Source organism: Corapipo altera, unplaced genomic scaffold (genome assembly GCF_003945725.1).
Source record: "Corapipo altera isolate COAL_440 unplaced genomic scaffold, ASM394572v1 22b, whole genome shotgun sequence".
NCBI lineage: Eukaryota > Metazoa > Chordata > Aves > Passeriformes > Pipridae > Corapipo > Corapipo altera.
In genome coordinates this window covers 8,695,867-8,716,976 of record NW_020884876.1, presented here as the reverse complement: position 1 = coordinate 8,716,976, position 21,110 = coordinate 8,695,867, and the positions used below count along the sequence as shown (strand labels likewise).

The window sequence follows — 21,110 nt, the reverse complement described above, 5'->3', positions numbered from 1 at the left end:
CTGTAAACCCTGTCATAGTAAATACAAAATTTGTAGTACTAGTTTTTATGCTGAAGACTCTTTAAAACTTGGATCATAAGAAATGCTGTACGTTGCAATGGTGTGTACTTACTGTATTACTAGCTTGTTTTGTCATGTGAAGCAGTGTGCATGTATGAAGTGCTAATATATCAATAGCAGTAAGAATACCTTTCTTCTTAATTTTTTTTCATCATGGAACAAATCTCTTAGGAGGAAGTACATAAGACTCAATTAAATATAACACGTGCATTTTAGCGCTGTATGAATGGATGCGTACTAGACAAAATAAAAAAGAAGAATCTTCTGTCCTCCTTGCCTGGATGCCATCCTAATGACTTTATCTTGACAGCCTGAGCTTGTTTCCTTTCCTTACGGATAACTTCAGCTGTATTTTCTATTTTTCCTACTTACAAGGAAATGAAGGTTCAGATGAATTAAGAATCTGATGGAAGACTTGTGATAGTCCTGTTAATTTTTGCAGTTATCTGCTTTGTAGTTGTTGCTTTTTACCTCACCTCTTCTAGCTTTTTTCCCTTTGGATGCAAACAGTTTCTCAGAGTAAATTGCCGGCTTTGCCCTAAGCATAGCAAAAGCAGACGGGTACATTTATCTCTGCAGCTAAAATGCGAAATTTTTGTTTCCAAGCAGTGAATTGCATCCTGCAGAGGAATTACTGTTTGTTTTTTTAGTTTCTTCACTTAGGACCCTTAAGGGACTCTGACAGGTCTTGTCAAATAGCGTCGGTCATCCTTTTCTCAGACACCAAATGATGCCAAGTAGTGGCAAGTTTTATTGCATTGTGTCTGGAGAAGCTGTTGTTCACTCAGCATTTTCTTCATAGGCTGCCTGCCTGATTTCGTTGAAGGAAACCTGAGCAAGGCTGTGTTATTAATGAATTATGACAAGCCTTTTGCCTGTCAGGCAGAGAGGTTCTTGCTATCTCCTTTTAAGACAAAAAATTAATGGAAGATGCTCAGCTGGGCAAGCTCTCTGATGATACTCCTTAAGTGCTCATCCCAGGCTGATGCGAATACGCAGAGAGCCGTGAAGCTGCAAGTGGCAGCGTTTAATACCATCTCCCTCATAATGCCTGACTAATTTTCCGGAGAGCGATCGCCGCAGCTGCTGTGAACGTGGTTATTTGTTTATTTTTCACCTTGGTCCTGGCGGATTGCTGACCTGGCTAATCTGCCGCACGCGGGGGGCTGGCGGCGGGGGGGGACACGGCGGCGCTTCCTCGCTGGCAGCGGCAGCGCTCCCGAACGTGACAGGATCGGCAGCCGGAGCCAGGGAGAGTTACACGGGCTGGCTCCCAAGTCCGCCCTGCGAGGGTAGCTAAGCAATGCTGGCGAAGGATGGAAGGAGGCGATGAGGGAGCCGGCTTATGTTTTTCTTAATGGATGTTTGTGAGCGGGAAGGAGATGGCGTGGGCTGTCGCGGTGAGTTATGGAGCGTGTTTCGCGATCTCCCTCCGGTCGGGCGGCTCATTATGTTAAACAGTGCAGTTTTTAAAGCGCCGTAGCTCTCCTTTATGTGCCTTGGCCTTCATTTGCTGAAATGCTTCAAGTTCACAGTGCTCAAGTAATTTTGGAAACGGGATGTAATTACAAAGGTTTCTTATGCTTACCAACAGCTTTTTTGAACCAGTGTAATTATCATTACTTGTGGATACTGTAAATTGAATATCCCCTCCCTAATTACATTAAACTCAAGGGTTGGCTGCTTAAGCAGCCAAATAAGAAAAGTTCACCCGTTACTATAAATAGCAAAATTGTTCTCTTAGTTCTGCTGACCTTTAAAGCGAAGTGCTTTACATGATGTTGCCAGGTGTACATTATAAAGATAGCTTGTAATTAGACCTGTAATGAGGAATTCTGTTGGAATGGCTTTCTGAAAAACTTAATTTATTCAGTGTTTTCTAACTGCGTGACAAAATTAAGGTTTCAGGGTGCATCAGGACTTTTAGAAGGGCTGGCCACTGTTTTGCACCTCACCTGTTCTACTGGTGATTTGTAACTGCCCAGTGCTAATGCCAGAGCTCAAAGGCAGCAGCTGCAGCAACTTAGCCCTGCCTTTTGAAAACAACGTGGGGTCAACAGAATGATTTATCTAGTGATCCAAGGGTTTCTGTGATTAATTAATATTTCTTCTCTCACTCGAGGAGACAGATAATGACTTAATTTGTAGTGGGCAGCAGAACAGAGAGAGGAAGGAGGTAGTTTATTGCCTGATTTGGGTTTTCTTTGGTTAACAAAGGTAATGTAGTCTTGCTGAAATGTTGTCTCCTCTGATAGAATGATGCAGAGCTTGAGTTAGTGAGTTGATGTGCCTGCCTTGGGTTCAGTCTGCGTCCTGTCACAGCTTCACTAATTCTGTGCGTTGTTTTATGAACACTGAAGGCATTTCTCTGAGAAGTTTGATTGGCTTCCACTTACTTGCAGTGACTGAAATTTGTAGTGTATTACTACCAGCTAATATTGACTTTTCTTTTTTTCATTCCACTTTAATTAAAACTATACTGTTAATTCCCTGTAGAAGCTTTTTTTGTTAGTTGAGACAACTTATGTTCCCAGAGCTCTTCCTGCTGAGTGTCCTTCATGACCTGTCTTATAAACATGCTTGAAAAGTGTCTTCAAAAAGGAAAAACTTCAACTACAGTTGAATGGTAGAAAATTACAGCTATAGGAAAAGAATAATAAAAAAACCCCTTAATTTCATACTGTAATACTATAACATTTGAATTGAAATAATTCCTAAGTGATTTTTAATTCAATGTAAGGCTGCTTTAAATGTGTTGTTAGTCCATCTGCAGCAAGTCTTAGCTAACAGGTTAAACTAATGAAATACCCTGAATAGTTTTATTCCATGTTGAAAAATACGTTCATGTTTGATACATTTTTGAGTTTAAAATTAAGGAATAATTATTTATCACAGTTCTGGTTTCCAACATATTCTCTCTTTCTGTATTTATTCTATTCATGATGGGCAAAGCTGCTGTACCAATTGTGATGGTGGTGCATTTCTCTTATACGCAAGCATGTGAATATGTGAAGTGAGTAGGCAGTATTTTATGCAGTAAGTAAGTATATAGAGGGTAAGTAAGTAAGTAGAGGGTACATTATATGTAGCCACTACTGGTAGACAGTGCTGATTCTGTCTAATGTTTAACAATCGAGATGAAAACCAGAACAGTCTCATGGCTCATGCAATTAGACAAAGATTACAAGTAATATCAGTCCATTAGCACAAGACAAATCTTTTCTCATAAAAGCAAGAAGTAGATTTTGTAGTAGAGATGTGTAGAGATTAGCTTGAAATCTGAAGGCCTAGACTTAATTTAGTTGTTCCCTGTTACAGAAGCTCGGTGGGTAAAAGCATTTGTCTGTTGTTCAAGCACCAAAGAGTCTGATTCCAGCAGCACCTTGAGCAGGCTATCTGATAGGAAAGAAAATGAGGAAAAGAGAGCAGGGAGAAAAGCAAGACTTTAAAGATTTTTAGATTAAGTTTTTACTTACCGTTTTGTGGGAACTTGTACTTACCCTTAAGACTCAAAATCTTGTTGCTTCAGGATGGCACAGCAAAGTGATTTTTAGCTGGCTGTATACTGCTGGAGTAAAGGCAAGTCTTCAAACTTGTCCTTTCCCAGGGATTTCAAATACTGATAAAGCTTGTGCATTTAGCTATAGCTAAGCTTTTGATGTCTAGTAATGCCTTTTAATAGAGCTCATTGATTATATGTGTGTATTTCATCAACTTCTTTTTTGAATGGTTTATCAGCAAGTGTCTAGAAGACCCTGTCTCCTTGAATTTTGGATACAGTCTCAGAAAAAACTCTTTTGAAACTGGGATGCAGTGTTAAAACTGTTGTCTTTGTCCCTCTAATTATAGGTCACTCTTCTATTTTGAGCTGCTTTCTCTTCTGCTCCAACTTTTGTAGAAGTAAACATAAAATACTCAGTGATAAAGCATGTTCCTGGAAGCAGAGACAGTATATGAACTGGGTGACATTATGAAGTGGCATAATTGTGTTCTCTGTGTTGTTTCCTGTTCAGTTCCTAACAATACCCAATATTTGGGCTGCTTTCTTTTGGCAGCTGAGCACTGAGCTGACATTTTGATGGCACTATTTACTGTAACCTCAAGGTCTCACTCCTGAGTGATAATGTTCAGCTCAGAGCCCATCACTGTACATGTGAAGTTAAGGTTATATTTTCCCATTCCCTCTACACTTATCCACACTGAATTTAATTTGCCATTTCATTGTCTAGTCACTCAATTTCATAAGGTCCTGTGATTCTTCACCACTTGCCCTCATCCTTACTGCCATGAATAAATTTGTATCATCTGCAAATTTGTTTGCTTCAGTGCTCAGCTACCTTTCCAGGTCAGTTACAGGTATGGGAAGAGTAGCAGATTCCAGTGCAGATCGCTGTGGTACTCCACTGGTAGGCCTCCTCCACTATGCAGTCTTGACTATTTACCACTAATTTCTGGTTATGTCTCTAAACCAATTCTGTTGCTGTGTGGAGACCTCTATTTTGCCAGGGGTGCTTAGTTTCTTTAAAAGCCTTTGGTGGAATACTTGATAAAAGCTTTTTTGAAACCCATGTAGGCTATGTTGACGGATTGCTGGTTTCACATATTTGTTTGAGCTGTTCGAAGAAATGGGTTAATTTTGTAAGACTTCACTTAATGAAAACTGAAATTTGATTTTTCTTAGACATGTGCCCACTTAGTCTTTTCGTTATTATAGTTTCTATTAACTAGCATATAGATGTCAGGTTTGCAGGTGTCCATTCCCCATGAGCTTCTTGGGAACTTGTATTAGAATTTGGCAGCACATTAGCCACATTGGAAACCTCACGTAGCAAGGCACTGTGGAGAGGGATGATACATTCTCGTTAGTAATTCAGCTATTCTACCTTTTCAGTTTTCACTCTCAGTGAATGCTGTCTGGTGCCAGCCATTTGTTACTTCATGCAGAGAAAGGACTGGGGGTTTTTCATATACTTCTGTAACACCCAGCACAACAGGGTTCCTTGTACCCAGTAACGTAATAGTAGTAATAAATTAAAATCAGATCAGTTGTTAAAAGCTGGGTTTAAAAAATGCAAGTCTTGCTTCTGCTATTATCTGCAAGTTTTAGTAACATACTATTCTGTTTTGCTTTATTTGATTTTGTACATTTTTATTTCCCTTACTGGTGTTTGAGAGAATTATGCAAACTGCTGAAGAATAGGCAGGATTTCACTTACAGAGAATGGGACTTTTAAAATCCTGAAAATTTATAGAGTTGTCGTTTCAGTTAAATAAATCCAAGATGTCGTTTGAAACCATGGTACTCTAGAAAGCAAGCAGTATTTTTAATTTGGCAATTTCCTTTTATTAAAAACACATATGGCCTCCATCAGTAATTATCAGTCTTAAATTACATTTAGACAAATTTTGGCTTGTGGGCAATAAATATGTGACAGCACCATGTGCGCTTTGTGAGTGAAGCTTTTGTGATGCTTCAGTTTTGGGGAATATTCCTTTGACATTCCTCATTACACAGCTCCCATTCAAAGCTGAGCAAACTTACGAATTGTATAAAAAAAGGAGATGTTTGGGGTCACAATCTATCATTTCTTTAGACAAAGCTATGTCAATATTTGTATTATATATTCAGATTTTAGGGATTTGGTTTTTACTCACAATAGGCTGAAATTTTGAATCCTTCAGGTTTCTAAGTTCTTTTAACTCCCTGAAGTGGGGTTCTCACTCCACAAGCCAGAAGAGTATTGCAGGTAAAATGCTTGACAGCAGGTCCTTTTGCTTCTTGAAAGCAAAGAGCAGGAAAGCTCCTCAGGTGTTTGCAGAAGTGTAGCCATGATTTTACTGCAAAGCTCTGCAGAGGAAAGCTCTGTCCCACTCTGTCCATGGAGGCAGAGCAAAAGGTTGTCTGTTCTTGTGTTTTTATCTTACAAAAATGGTCTATCTGTTGCTTTATAGAGTCCCACGTGATGTGAAAATTGGCAGCTCTGATCCTCCAACTTCACTTTGCTCTGTGTTTCACATCCTTTCAGTCCTCAGTGGGAGAAATGACTGATTCTCTTTTTCTTCTGCCGTGGGCGTTCAGGGGCATGAGTTATGATTCATCGCAGACAAACCACTCAGTCTGATACTCCATCATGCTTGTACTGGAGGAATGAGAAGAGAGTACCGATGTAACTGGGATTACAGATTTTTTCCAGTTATGCTTAAGGACTTTGCCAGTTATAGAAAGAAACAGTTTCTGTATTGATATGTTTTCCATTTTTCAATATGCAAGCAGGAAAGGTGAAGATAGAGCAAAACAGGGCAAAAATCACTGGATAATGAGGTAAAATGAATTATAAATAATATGTGGAACTAATATGATGTACTTAAATGGTTAGTCAGGTTAAGATTAAATGAAAATTTACCTATAGAATTGAGAATTGCTTATATAGAATTATACAGAACTGCTTGGTAGTGATTTTGTTCCTGTTCTTTTGTCAATTACTGTGGACAGACCAGGAAACCAAAGTACTCTCATAATTCTTCACCACACAAGGAAATACAGTGTAAAAGAACTGCCAAGTTCTGCCCCAACCCCACTTTTTTAATAAGTACGTGCATTTTAAGAATTTCAGGGTTTAGGAAAACTTCCCCACATCCCTCTCCACTGTATTCATAATGTATAGAGAAACCTTCTGGGTTTTACCTTCAGAAAAATCTTGTTGGCAAAATATCTTGGTAGTGTCAGAAACAGGGCAGGGAACAAGTTGGATATCAGCACTCCAATTTGCTTGGACACTGGCAAGATCCAGTTGTCAGAATTGGTATTGAGGAAAAAAATTCTTCATGGGTCTGAATGACTAAAAAAATGTGAGACCTTTCTTCTTAGGTTTTGCTTTCAGTAAGAATCACCTGCTAGGATTACAGAGACATATTACACCCATGTAAATCTAGTTCATTACAGGGATTTTGAGCATTGATCTTCTGGGGGCTAACATCTATATAATAATAATTTGGAAAAGTATAGGAGAGAAACTGTTTTGTTAGAGTATTTTTAAAGTTTGTTTAAAACATAAAATAGATATAGATATGGAAGAAGACACAAACTACTTTTTAAAAAAAGAACAGCAAAGTGGGAGTTTAGGTAAGGATGATAAGAGACATTGTGTAGAAGATGGTCTGGTCTTTGGGAGCTTTCTGAGGATATGCCAGTGACAGGCATGAGCTGTACGCTTGTGCATACCAGCAGCTCATGACAGCTGATTTAGTAGTAGCACTGCTAAATGCTTTATGTAGCAGGTCTAACATAAGACTATGTATATCCACACATATACTTTTTCACACCTGCCTGGTGTTTCTCTAAGATAGTAATGTTGATTTTCAGATTTGGTATCAGACATGATACTAACTGGCCACTTGTACTTCCTTTCTTAGTAGTGCTCTTGGAGTTGCTGTAGGGAATAAGAGACCTCAAGCACAGATAAACTGGGTGACCATAAAATGATTTTAGTAGGTGAATTGAAATCCAGGTATTTTATGTAGGCACTTTGTTTTGAGTGTTCTTTCAACTCCTTTCAGGGAGGTACAGCTCACAGGCTATGTGCTAGCTAGATTTGCAGCCCAGTGGTTAATTCAGTCAGATGTTTGCTGCCCTTCAGGGCCTGGCTGAAGTCTTTGGGTGTTTGGCCTGCTTTTCTCAAGCTCCCTCTTCTTCAATGCACAGCAGCAGGCCAGCCTAGCTCACAGCCAGCACACTTTCTGCTCCAGAAAGGCATTTGGTGAGGAGGGTAACCAAGGCCAAGCTGTGTGAATTATTCTTCAGTCGCAGTCTGCTCCCAACCACCCTGTTTCCTGGCAGCAAGGGAACAGGCAGGGACTGTGTTGGGCACAAACCCAGGGGTAATGTTCATGCAGAATAGTCATTGTGTACAGGTTTAGTAAATCCAGGTTTTCTGGGAAGTTCTATGCTTTCTGCTATGGCTGTGCACTTTACAGCCTGCAGACGGTGCTGCTCCTGCTGTGGTGTGGAGTTGAATCTCACTGTAGTGGCTGATGTGGCTTGATGGGTTTGTTGCCAAAAGTACCATCGTTTCATTGGTGACACTGAGAATAATATCTAAACTTCACTGGTGTAGGCACTACCTCCTTAAAATGTAGACTGGGAGAACAACTAGGAGATTCCTCCTTTTTGCCCGTTTATTTTAGGTCTTAATAGACTTAAGTATTTCAGGACTCTGTAGTAAAATAAATGCCTGAGGGAGCCTGAAATGTTCACACATAACTAGGGCTGGCAGGAGAACAAGAATTCAGTGTCATGAAAAATTTAGCAGGCTTGGCATTCGTCTTGATGAGGAACTAAACACAGTTCTTCAGAGACTGTAATGAAAAAAAAGAGGGAGAACAAGTTGCTCTGCTATTAGCTGTGGGCTCATTAACTGGGGCACTCATCTGGAAGGTAGGAGACCCAGACTTAATCCTCTGGCCTGAATCAAGCAAAACATTCAAGTGTGTTTTCTCTGGTTAGCTGCTGTCTTTGCCCATTTGTCTCTCTCACATGGACCAAAAGTTGAGGTAACTATCTGAGATGCCTCTCCAGTAGCAGGTGGGAATAAAGGTAGTTCTGGGTGTCTTTTCATGTTGAAGCGTCTGGAGTTGCTATTGTTGAGTGGTTGTGGGATAAAGAACTGCCCAACTGTATCTACTTAGACCACTGTTTTGTAAACATGTGTTGAGTTTGCTTTCATCAAAAATAAGCAATGACATTACCAGTATTACCTGTGTCTTTATGTTATTTCATGTACATGTCCCAAAATGCTGTGAATAGTTTCTAAGTATATTTTAGTATGCTAGTGGTTTTACAGTAAATGGCATAATTATTTAACTAGTGCTACATTCAACAGTCCCACATGTTCTTGTCTTGATAATTTTTAGTGGAATTTTAGTAGAATAAATTAATGAATTTTTAACAGAAAAAGTGTCTGAAACCTTTTACTTATGTTGTGAGGCAAAATAAAATAGTGTCCATTAATGTGTATGGAAATAAAAAAGCAAACCAGAGGTAAGGTGCAAGCAGAGGTAGAGGTCTCCTTGGCTGTAAAAAGGAAGGCTGAAACATTTGGAAGCCTTGTCTCTAGAAGGTCATAGATGTAGGTGGCTCTGCCTTGACTTTACATATGTTGTGCAGTTCTCAGAGAGATGTTGCCTGCCGTATTCACAGCATCCCGTTCTTAGCCTTTGCAGGGCATAGGAGGCATGCAAGATAAAAATACAATATTTTGAAAGAAAAAGAGGAGAGAAGATGCATTTCTGCCCTCAGACTGGGATCCTGGTAGGAGATGCCTGAAGCAAGAAGATAATTTGGTTCACTCTGTCCAACAACTTTACATTCAGCTAGCATGAAAGCTCCTCCTTTTGTTTTGTTTTGTTTTTATGGATAACATCAATGAAGACTAATTTGAGCTGGGGGTGGGAAGGAAAGAGCTGAGTGCAGTTTAATCCAATAGATTCCATGAAAACAGACTGTAACCATAAAAACGTCAAATAAAGCAGTTGTGTTGTATATTATTGTTTATAATGAATTGTTTTCTGCTTTTTCTGCTAATCAGGCATTTTCATAAGTGTATTTTCCTTCCAAATGGATATGTTGTTATTCCCATGGAGCAGCTGTGGTAACATATTGTACTTGCATGTTAGGATTTTTTCTTTCAAATGGAATGATGTATGAGTCATTTATGCCTAAAACATAGTAAAACTTATTATACCATCGTTCATACCACATCTTCTGAAATAAATACATCCAAAAAGACACTTACAATGAAAGTTGGATTCCTGAGAGTTTGCATGGCCTGATGAATGTTATGGGCTGATGCATCACTTTTATTCAGAAGAAATTTGTGTATGGTTCTTAATATTACTGCCTGCTCACCTCAGCACACATCATCTTAACATCAGTGTGGCAAAGGGGATTGTATTAGACTGCATTGATTAACAGCCTCTTCTATTTCACAGGATCTGACTTTGAAGTATCCTGTGATTTGTTTTCTACTTGTGGATGTAAAAATCCTGACCAAGAATGGATTTAGCAGGCTGTAACTGCTTCAGAAACAAATAATGAATGGTAACTGCATCAAAAAACATGTAATGAATGACTGTTTGGACCACTACCATACCTCAAAGATAAATAACAAATACAAACAACACCCAAAAAGAGAAAGCATCTCAGATAACTGAACAAGAGAGCTAAGACTATTCCTTTGTCTTTATCTCTTCATGTAGAAACCATGACATTTCGAGTGTAGGAGGCTCAATTAAGTACCATGCAGGAACAGCAACTGCATCAGAAAACTGCATGCGTGCTAGGCGTTAACATGCCAAAGGACAGAATTAATGAAATGTGGGTAAATGTGACTTCAGTTCTGTGTTTCAGTTTTTCTCAGTGCTTATGAATTACATTTTAAAAGATCTGCTCCTTTTGGAACAAGTTAAATGTTCCTGCATAATCTCTTCCTTACATAGTGCTACATAATCAAGCATCATATAAAATTAGTTACTTTGTGTTGATATGAATGTAGACGAAGTCAAACCATTAGTTGACTTTTTCAGGGGCCACTCTTATAATTGGTTGCATTACATTTTTTTATGAAAGAGACACTGTATGAATACAAATGTAATCTTGGCCAAGAACCTGTTAAAAAGTGTCTATTTCAGAGGGGAAAAAAAAAACAAGTAGAGTAGGAAATTTGTTCATGTATTTTCTTATCAGTAAGTACTTTGATAGATGTTTTGGCAATAGAGATTTATGAAGGTTGATGTGAGGGAGTGGATAATCTTGGAAAGCACGTGCTATAAAGTATATGGGGAATTTTAGTTTTACAGGGCAGGGCTTCCAGACCAATTTCTTTAAGGGCTTTCTGTGTAGTAATTAGTTTTTATCTGACAGGTTTTACAGGTATGAAGGGGGGGCATCTTGAAAGTAGAATCCTTCAACATTAATAATTTTTCAGGAACTCGGAGACTTACACAGCTTCTGCTGGCGACCCTACTGTTCAGCTGAAGAGCAGTCGTTTCAGAGTTCGCAGAGCACTCAAATGAGAATTTCCTTTCATCTCTTTACAAAGAGATGGATAATAACCTCTGCCTGTCAGCAGATATGGATGGCCCAGCTGGCATTTCCCTTGTCCTTGGACAAAGGCCCAAGGATTCTGGAAGCAGTTTAGTAAAGAGGGTTTGTTACCCTTGGCTCCGGTCAGGCGTAAACAAGTATTTTCTCTATTTTGGAATTTTCTTTATATGTATTTTGGCCCAATCTTTTGGGCCTTTTCTGTTTTCATTGAGATGAAAACCTCTGTGCAGTAATCGGTGTGGTTTACTTTCGTTTTTACTACTCTGAAGTGGTCAAATTGGCAAAGAAATTAAGATTATGTTACTACTGCTGGATTTTAAAGCTAACATTTAATGAAACTTTACTAGAACCCCCTTTTGTTTATTAGCTCATAACTTTATGAAGAACGCTTTTGGAGTGAAATTTTCCATGTTTAGTCTGAGGCCAAAAGGAGTTTTTTTACCTCCATTCAGCATTTTGTGACTTACCTAAGCTAATGTGAGGGGTTTGTATATTTTTTAAAGAAATGTTAAGTCTGTATTCTTCTGAACTCAAACAAATAACTAATCCTATTTGAAATTTATGGGTTTAAATTGTATGTATAGCTAGACCACTACCCAGTCCTGCCAAATGTAAACACAGATAAAATGTTAAAAATTTAAAAGCCACCAGATAGAGAGTTTATATAACTAGTAAAAAAATATTCTGTTTTAGGTAACAATCATTTCTTACGGTGGAAGAGTGAGTAAAAATACACAACTTTGTAGTTCTTTACAAAATTTTCTCACCAGTTAAAAAATTATTGTTTATATATTTGGGTTTTCTGTTTAATGCTGAATTTTCAGAGACACCTAAATAAGGAGTCCAACTTTTTCTCCGTTCTCAGAAGTCTACAGTTTTTATTGTTCTTGGTTTTCTAAATCACCCCTCTGTGAGACTTGGCTTTGTCAAAAATCTGGCCCTAAAATGCCACCTCTGGCCCATTTCAACACTGCTACCTTAGCAGCTTTGGTAGCGAGCTGACTTCAGTGATCATGCAGTGGGTTTTCATTTAAGCTTTTCATCTTCCTGCCTGTGGTGGTCTATTTGTTTCTAAGGTAGAAACATTTTCTCCACATGGGCAAAGCTGATAAGTTCTCTTCCAGCAGAGAAATAAATTACATACTAGATGTAATGAGACATCAATGTCCAGTAAATGTCCTGTTGCTTGCGAGAGTGGTACTGTGTGAGACGACAGTCAATAATTTTCTGGTAATTCTCTAATTCCTCCCCTCCCCAAAATTCCTTTGTTAAAGAGTTACATTTAATGTAGCAGAAAAAAGCCCTAGCAAGGAACAAAACTTGAAAGTGCAGCAGGAAGAGAAGGGCGTTTGAAAATGAAGCAACAAAGAGCTAACAAAAATACCTACTCAGTTGTGTTACCTTCAGGCATATGAACCCTATGAAGTTCAAGGCTTCTTCACTGGTTAGGTGAGTTTGATGTTTTGTTGTCAGGACTTCTTTCTCCTTTCTCTTTGCTAAATGCACGTTTTTTGAGCATTGCATAGTTCTTTAGTTTTATGGGAAATTTTATTGGGAAAACACAGGGTGCAACAGCATGATGTTTTAGTTCACATGGAAGGCTCTGGCAGTAGCACTGCTCATTCTGATGGCTGCCTGACAGCATCCTGGGCCTTGCAGAGCTGTGCTGGGAGGCACAGGGAGCTCATGGGGTCACATACCAGTGTCTGCCAGCTTTTAATCAGAAGCTGGTGAAGATGGCAACAGTCATTGCATCCTTCCTCCTCCTCCTCTTTTGCAATGCTACAGCCTTGATCTTTTGAAATAGGTAGTGTTCCTAAAATGCACATGCAAATGTGGATGTAAATAACCACATTAAACAAACTAATTGGTTAGAGTGTGGTGATAATAACGCCAAGGTCGCAGGTCCGTACAGGCCACTGACTTAAGAGTTGGACTCAATAATTCTTGTGGGTTCCTTCCAACTCAGAATACTCTGTGTGATTCTATATTAAATCACATATTGAGAAATAAAATTATTTTTGTATTTAAGTTTGATAGAACACTTTTTCTCTAGTTTGTTGATCTTTGTTCGCATTATCAAAATCTCTAAGTTGCTGTATTTCATTCTACGAAAATAAGTCATATTCTGTGATCTGCAAGCATAGGCAATTCAATGTCATTAAGAGCATCTCTGGATGCTGTGCTTCAAAGAGGTGGTTCCTTTTATAGTGGACTGCAAGGCAGTGGCCACATTGGTAGCAAAAGTAGGCAAAACTGGTACCCTGTCATTGCTTTGACTGCTTTTCTCATAGAGGATCTCATAGAATTAAAAAAAACAAATTTAGTTAATTAGTATTTGGTTTTATTCATCTTTAGACTGGTGCTTATAGGGGTGGGAGGAATGAGGGTTGGAAATTACCTGATTCTAAAAACTGAATGATTTGTGAATCATTCTCAGAAGATTTATTTCGTCTTGAAGAAGCCTCTCTCCCACTCCCTTCCAAAAAAACCTTCAAGTTGTCTTGTGCTCTTCAAGATGCATTTCCTGTCTTATTCCAAAAAGACTTTTTCTGCCTGCCCTAATTTAACCCAAAGCAACTTTGAAGATACAAAGTGCATCGACTGCCACAGAGTCATGCTGGAAGAATGATAAATCCATTTCACCTCTAATAATAAAAAGTCATGGATAAGAAGAACAAAGATGCATTTCTTCAAAGGTTACTTTTTTAGGTGATTACTCTTTACGAATTGCCATCTGAAAGAATATCAGTATCCAGAAAAATTACAGTCTTTTACAAAGGTCAGGATTGAGAGTGAAAACTTCGTAATCTCTTCAGCCTCATCACTGAGTGAATATAAGACACACAGAGGCTGAGTGTGGCTATCCTTCGTACATCGATTATAGTATATGCCAGCAGCTGCGTTTTTGATGCTTGGTCCCATTTCTGGAAACTTAGGGAAAAAAATAATTGGAGAGGTTTTTCTCCTGATTTTAGCTTGTGTATATGATGTGTTTATAGTTTGGGTTTTTTGAACATGAAAATCCGGGCAGATTTTTGAGAAGGACTGGCTTCTTTCTACAGCACTGTGTGTGATGCTTAGTTTGTTTTGCTTGTGAATTGATGAACAGGGAGTAGAGAGAACGACTGGCTGCACATCCTCACTACTCTGCTGCCCTTTCCCACCCCCATGTACTGGTCAGTGAGGCAGCAAGCCCAGGCAGATGTGCACAGCCATTGAGAGCTGTGACTGATGCAGAAACCATTGGTCATAAACGATTTGCATTGCATTGATAATGCAGCTGTGCAGATGTGCCTGCATGTAGAGAGACCATGCACCTCTGTAATTTGGCCGTGTTTAAGCAGGCACCAACTCGGTGGCTGGGGTCTGTGTATGAGTCACGCAAGTCCAGATGGGGACCCCAGGAGCTTCCCTGCCTGCACAGTTCAAGTGCTCTGTGGCCTTGGACACCTTCTAGCCGCGATGCTTCAGCTGCTGTGCACTTGCTGCCAGACCTTGCAAGTTGGTTGCAAGTGGTACTTGGCTTGGCCAAAACTGTGACTGTGTGACTTGTACAGCTGAGTTGGTGGCTGAGCTGGTGTCGTCTTGTTCTGGCTGTGCTTATGAGACTCCCATCACAAGGCTGAGGACCCTGAATCCCAGCAGATTCTAATGGAGAGGTGACATTAGAACTTTTGCATCTCAAATTAAGATAGGAGTTCATTGAAATATTTTGCAGTCTGGCATTGATTTCAGCTTGCTTCTGTCGAATACCGCACCCCCAACTCATCAAAGAAGAAGAATGTTTTTTTAAAAATGTAGAGACCTGTCACTTACAATGATTTTCTGAGGATTTTCACTCTTCTGGAAATAGCTCTCTGTTCCCCTTCCAATATTTTGCATGCCCACTTTTCATTAACATTGGGGGAAATAAAGTGCAAGATTCAGTTGAGTCGAGCAGAATAGCTCCTGAAAAGTAAAACCTGGATACTAGAGGTGCTTGAGGTTTTAGTTCAGCTTATGAACTTTCTGCCTAGATGAGTGGATCATTGCTCTGCACCTGTCTCTGAAGCTATAAGGTAATTCTTTTTGAAAATAATAATAGTAAAAAGTAATTTAAAAAAGTAAGAAGAGTAATGCACTTTGGTTAGGATACTTTGTCTGTTAAGACTTAGATTTTGCAATTTCTTTACAGACAAAAACTCCCATTTAAAGTGAAGATGAACAGTGCCTGAACTCAGGATTGAAGAAGGAGCTGTTGTGGTCATGCAGTCTGACCCCTGAAAGAACAGGGCACTCCTTTTCATTTAGCAATCTGCTGAGCAGCAGCTGTTAACTTTCTGAAAAAATCAAAATGCTTCAAAACACAAAGTGTTTGCTTCACAAATGAGTGTCAGTTCTAATGCATAACCATTTTTCTCAAGAAATCTTTCTCTTTTTCAGAAGATAATTACCAGCTTTATATTACAGACTCTGATTATTATACTACGCTTCCAAAAGGGAAAAAAATTACAATATTTCAGGCCAGTATTTCTCTTGCTTTCTAATGGATTACTTTGGTTTTTCAAATCAATGTCCTTTGATTACAGTCTTATAAAGTTTCAGTTTTCACAGTCCACAGAAGTAGTTACAACTTTGTGAGTTAAAATACATGTCAAGATAATGCATCTGTTTTGTTTAGAAGTACTAAATTTCCAAGGAAATCTAGGGAAACTAGATGTCATTTGTGTTTAAGGTTTGCATTTGACATACAGTCACAGTTCATCAGCACTCAGAAGAATTTGAAATTTCAAAAGTACACCTCCCAGTTCACGGGTAAAAAGGTCATTATCCATTATGTGTACAAATAAAGCAAAAGAAAAACAGTTAAATAGAGAACCCGCAGTACACCGCAAACATTGTTTTTATACATTTGAAAGATATTTTTGAAAGAATTCTTGGTACATAGTTCTTCTTGCTGCAGTGTTTTTCACTGTACATGGATTTATACACTCTTATTTATATATGTGTATATATCTGAAAGACTGTCTATACATGTATTTCCTTGGGGAGATCTTTCTTCACAGTAGCTACAATAGTAGACTGTGGTATAAGTAGATAGAACTGTGTTGGTTATGAATAATTGTTCTTTGTGTGGTATGCCACAGCACTTTTTGGTAGTTCCATTTGCATGTAGAGTATTAATTAAGAGATAACTGTCACTGCAGGTTGACTGCAGAAGGCTGTAGGAACCAGCAGAGAGATAAATGCCAGTGCCAAGTCGTACAGGTTGGAGAGCATACAGGGAGTCCATAATAAAAAATGAGTTTACAATTGAAACTCACTAATGACTAACTTAACGCATTATATGCAGAGATGAAGAGATCCAAAATCTGGTCCTTAAGGGTTGTACATACCAAGTGTGGGGTTTGTGGTTTTTTTTTTTAATGGGGCTTTTTTGGGTCAATTTACATGTGATACATTGGAAATTGAAATTTTGGGATGTGATCAGTAAATTTGTTAGGAGGGTATAGGTCCCCTTCTTAACAAGAGTGTGTTACAGCTTTCAGCACACTGGGAAGTCCTAGAACAGATTGCAGAGAGTCATCTCAGCTTGATTCAGAAGGCCTGTAAGTGTCCTTCATGTTAGAAAGTGTTTTGGTTTCTAATTAACTGAGCCAGAAGACATGTTATTTCTGACCTCCAAAAAGCACTGATCTTATCCCAGTTAAGATCACTTAAACTGTTTTATTAAAAAAAAAAATAGGCAACCTGTCCTTTCCTGTTGTGAGGAGCAAAGTACAAAATGGATATATATAGCTACTGTTAGTGAGCCATTATATGTATAACATATTTTTCCACAGTATGGGGTATGTTTTTGGGTTTATATGACATAATAGTGCCATTTATTATAACATGAAATCTTAATTTCCATGAACTCACCAACAAAAATCCCATTAATTTCAGTAAGGAAAAGAGCTATCTACCTTGCAATTTGTAATTTAATAGCATTTTCTTACTGACAGTCAGTAAGTACTCCTTACCACTAACTTCAAAATAAGACTCTCCTTCTGTGTCTTTGAGATGCAGACACAGGATTTTTTCGTTCAGTCTCAGTGACACGAGCTGCCAAGACTATGAAAGGAAAAATGCACTGTTCTGCCATAGTTACACAGCCTAAACAGAACTGTCTGCTCTTGCATTGCCTTAGCAGTCATCAGAAGTTGTACGTAAGTTAGCATAGGATTTATGCAGGATGATTGAGATTAAAATAATGGCCCTTCAAATTTTTATAGTGAAATTACTTTTTCAAGGTATGTAACTCACAATGCATCTTATGGAAGTAAATTGATAATGGCAGGTTTTGAGAGACAGTCTAGGTATGCGAACGAAAGTTCTGCATTGAAGAAATCCATGAAGCAACAAAAGCTTTACATGTTTTCAAGATCATGTTTTAGTTCACGAAAGTTTTTGTTGCCTCATGAATTATAATCAGAAAAGAAAATTAACAAGGTTTTTGCTTCTTCTTAGTGTCATATTGCCAGCAAAAACTTTAGGAGTTTAGTGGGAAGTTTTCATAAGTACATGTGTTTTAGGGCTCCTTAGAGACTTTCTGGGTCATCTATTTCAGCCCACCCACCCTGCAACAGCAGGAGATCATTACTACTGCTTCTCTTCTATCCTACTTTTCTCTTAAATGCCATGTTCCAAAAGTGTCCAATACTATTTTCTTTAAAATACGTCTAGTGCAGATGCAGTTCATCTATGCACCCATTGTTGTTTTTAAAGCAAAGTGCTTCTTTAGCATGTGATGACCGATAAAATACGAAAGCTGAGCAGTTTTTTGATTCATTCTTCATAACACCATGCAGCTAATAGCTTTTTCTTCTTTTTTTAAGGGAAAGGTTGTAGGAAACTTGTGTGTAACTGTAAGCTGTGGGTTCTGTCCAGGTGGGAGTGCCCCTGAGGCTCTGGGATTAAAGGCACAGCTCTGCCCTGCTCTGTCCTCAGTTCTTGCCACATTCTGTAGCAGCCTCACTTTGCTTTCCTGCTCTCATACCCGTGATGTTGGGCAGCAGCAATTGCCAGAGGCTCAGCCTTAGACTTAGTTAAGCCTTAATATGCTTAATATAGAAATTCCCATGCAATGCTACCAGTCCATTGATGGCAGTCTTCACCATTGTTTATTTGCTATCTTTTTTATGGGTTGCACTTATCATACTTGTCCCTTTGAACTTTTCCATATGTGACATCAGCTCTGCTTCCAACTGTTAATTTACACCATCTTTTAGATCAGTGCTGATCATGGCACAGAACAGTACACATTTTTTTTTAACATAAGTACCTTGCACATATGTATTTAATGTATCCATTATTAGCTCAGGTGTGGTTTTTTATGTTCTTCTTACAACCAATTTTCTTTGGGTTTTACTTTCTTTGGGACTCATATAATTTCCTTAGCAAATTTATTCACCTCTTTAAATATTGCTGTGTTGAATCTGTTCTTGCTGGAGTTTGCCTATATTTTCTGCAAATCTTTTTTGCTTTTTCATGTGAGATAATTTTTTGAAGTACTTAAGTACATTTGAAGTCATGTCTTTTTAATTATGAAAATGCTAACAAACTAAAGTGTGTTGATCCTCATAACTGACCCAAAACATGAGATTTAAGCACTCTTAACTCCAAAATACTTGCCTGTGAAAAATAGCTTATTCTTGTATCAAAGTCACATAGTAAACATGGGACGTTTTCCTGTTTTTTAAAGACAGGCAAGAAAGTCAAAGCAGAATAACAGAAATTTTTTTAGGTGTCTACCCAAAGAAGCAGAACAGGGGGAGAAAATCAGTAGTTGTATCTTTGTGTTTTTTCTTAGAATGAAGTATTCTTTGTGTTGTGTACCTCTATGCTGTATGGAAAATATAATTGGTTTTTTTCATGCTTAATGATTTTTATGATTTATAAATGTGTTTAAGACTTCAGTAACAGATATTACCAAATATTTTTAGATGTCTTTCATTCCATGTAAAAAAAAAAAAATTGGAAAGGAATATGCACATCATTTACAATTCCTCTAGAAAGTGTTTTAAGTTTTTGGATTTTTTTTTCCTAAGGTGCAGCATATTCTATAAATGGCAGTATAGATAGCTATCTGTCTTTGCACTTGGAATCAAAAAGGAGCTTGCTGCAGAAGTCTGCCAGTGTGGATGAAGCTGTGCAGAAATACGTGTCCCAGCTGGTTGGCCTGGGCTTCTTGTGAAAAATTGGTTCATATTACAGCTAGCTGCCTTTTCTCTGCAGACCATGTAACTTTGTGACAAGAAAGCAACAAAAGGAGGGCTAAGGAGAATAGCCATCCTTTACTGGACAAAGGATGAGGAAGAAGCTGATGTACTCAATGCCTTCTTTTCCTCAGTCTTCAATAGTAAGACCAGTTGTCCTCAAGGTACGCAGGCCCCTGAGCAGGAAGACAGGGACATGGAGCAGAATAAAGCCCTTGTAATCCAAGGAGAAATGGTCAGTGGCCTGCTATACCACTTATACACACTCAGGTCTAAGGGGATCAACCCAAGGGTACTGAGGGAGCTGACAGAGGAGCTCACCAAGCCACTTTCAACTGTTTACCAGCAGTCCTGGTCAATCAGTGAGATCCCAGGTGACTGGAAGTTGGCAAATGTGATGCCCGTCTACAAGAAGGGCCAGAAACAGGACCCAGGGAACTACAGGCCTGTCAGTCTGACCTCAGTGCTGAGGAGGTTGTGGAGCAAATCATCTTGAGTGCCATCATGGAACACGTACAGGACAACCAGGGGATCAGACCCAGACAGCATGGATTTCAGAAAGGCAGGTCTTGCTTGATTGACCTGATCTCCTTCTATGACAAAGCGACCTGCTTAGTGGATGAGGGAAAAGCTGTGGATGTCATCCACCTGGTTTAGTAAAGCCTTTGACACCATTTTCCACGGCATTCTCCTGGAGAAACTGACTTCCTATGGTATGGGCAGGTGTACTCTTTGCTGGGTTAAGAACTGATTGGATGGCCAGACCCAGAGAGTGGTGGTGAATGGAGTTACGTTCAGCTGGTGGCTGGTCACTTGTGGAGTTCTCCAGGGCTCAGCACTGGGGCCAGTCCTGTTTAAATTTGTTGTTGATGATCTGGAGGAGGGGATCGAGTGCACGCTCAGTAAGTTTGCAGATGACGCCAAGCTGAGTGGAAGTGCTGGTCTGCTGGAAGGTGGGAAGGTTCCACAGAGGGATCTGGACAGGCTGGATCAATTGGCTAAGGCAATTTGCTTTGTTCAACAAGGCAAAGTGCTGGGTCCTGCACTTGGGTCACAACTCTATCCAATGCTACAGGACCGGAGAAGAGTGGCTTGAAAGCTGCCCGGCAGAAAAGGACCTGGGTGTGCTGGTTGACAGCCAGCTGAACATGAGCTAGCAGCATGCCAGGGAGGTTTAGCTTGAATATTAGGAAAACTTTCTCCTCTGAAAGGGTTATCAAACATTGGAACAGGCTGCCCAGGGAAGTGGTTGAGTCACTATCCCTGGAGGTGTTTAACAGACACCTAGATGTGGCACTTAAGGACATGGTTTAGTGGTGGGCTTGGCAGTGCTGGGTTAAAGGTTGGATTAAATGATAATAAAGTTATTTTCCAACTTAAATGATTCTATGATTCTAGGGCCTGCCTGCCAGAAATAGATTTATTTATAAAAAGTTGCATAATTTCCTAGTGGTAATCACTTGATTTTGACAGTAGCAGAGATTTATCCCCACTGAGTGTAATAGTGGGAGCTAATAGCCTCACACTTCCACTCCTCACTTGACATACAATGTTTTCTGAACTGAGAATCTCAGTAAGCCAGAGCAACCAAGTGATGCTCATTCTGAGTTGCTACTGATCAGTGTAGCATGCTGTCAGGGAAACCAATTGATTCGGATTTGTCAATGCATTTTAGAGATATTTAAGATATGATATGATAGGATAAACTG

At 39.1% G+C, this 21,110-nt stretch overlaps 1 protein-coding gene across 8 annotated transcripts in view; it reads left to right on the top strand.

Moving 5' to 3' along the window:
* The window catches only part of TENM3 (teneurin transmembrane protein 3), a 1,300,501-nt gene that overhangs the window by 1,102,827 nt on the left and 176,564 nt on the right, over positions 1-21,110 (top strand). For 2 of the 8 annotated variants that reach the window (XM_027636358.1, XM_027636354.1), the window contains exon 1: positions 1,045-1,460. The exons of 3 other annotated variants lie outside the window; for them this stretch is intronic. In XM_027636358.1, coding sequence (XP_027492159.1) covers positions 1,406-1,460 — 55 coding nt within the window. In that variant the 5' untranslated portion in view covers positions 1,045-1,405. Of the gene's footprint in view, positions 1-1,044; positions 1,461-1,954; positions 2,278-19,420; positions 19,511-21,110 lie in introns of those variants that run through there. 3 more of the 8 variants (XM_027636356.1, XM_027636357.1, XM_027636355.1) reach the window with 3 other exon arrangements.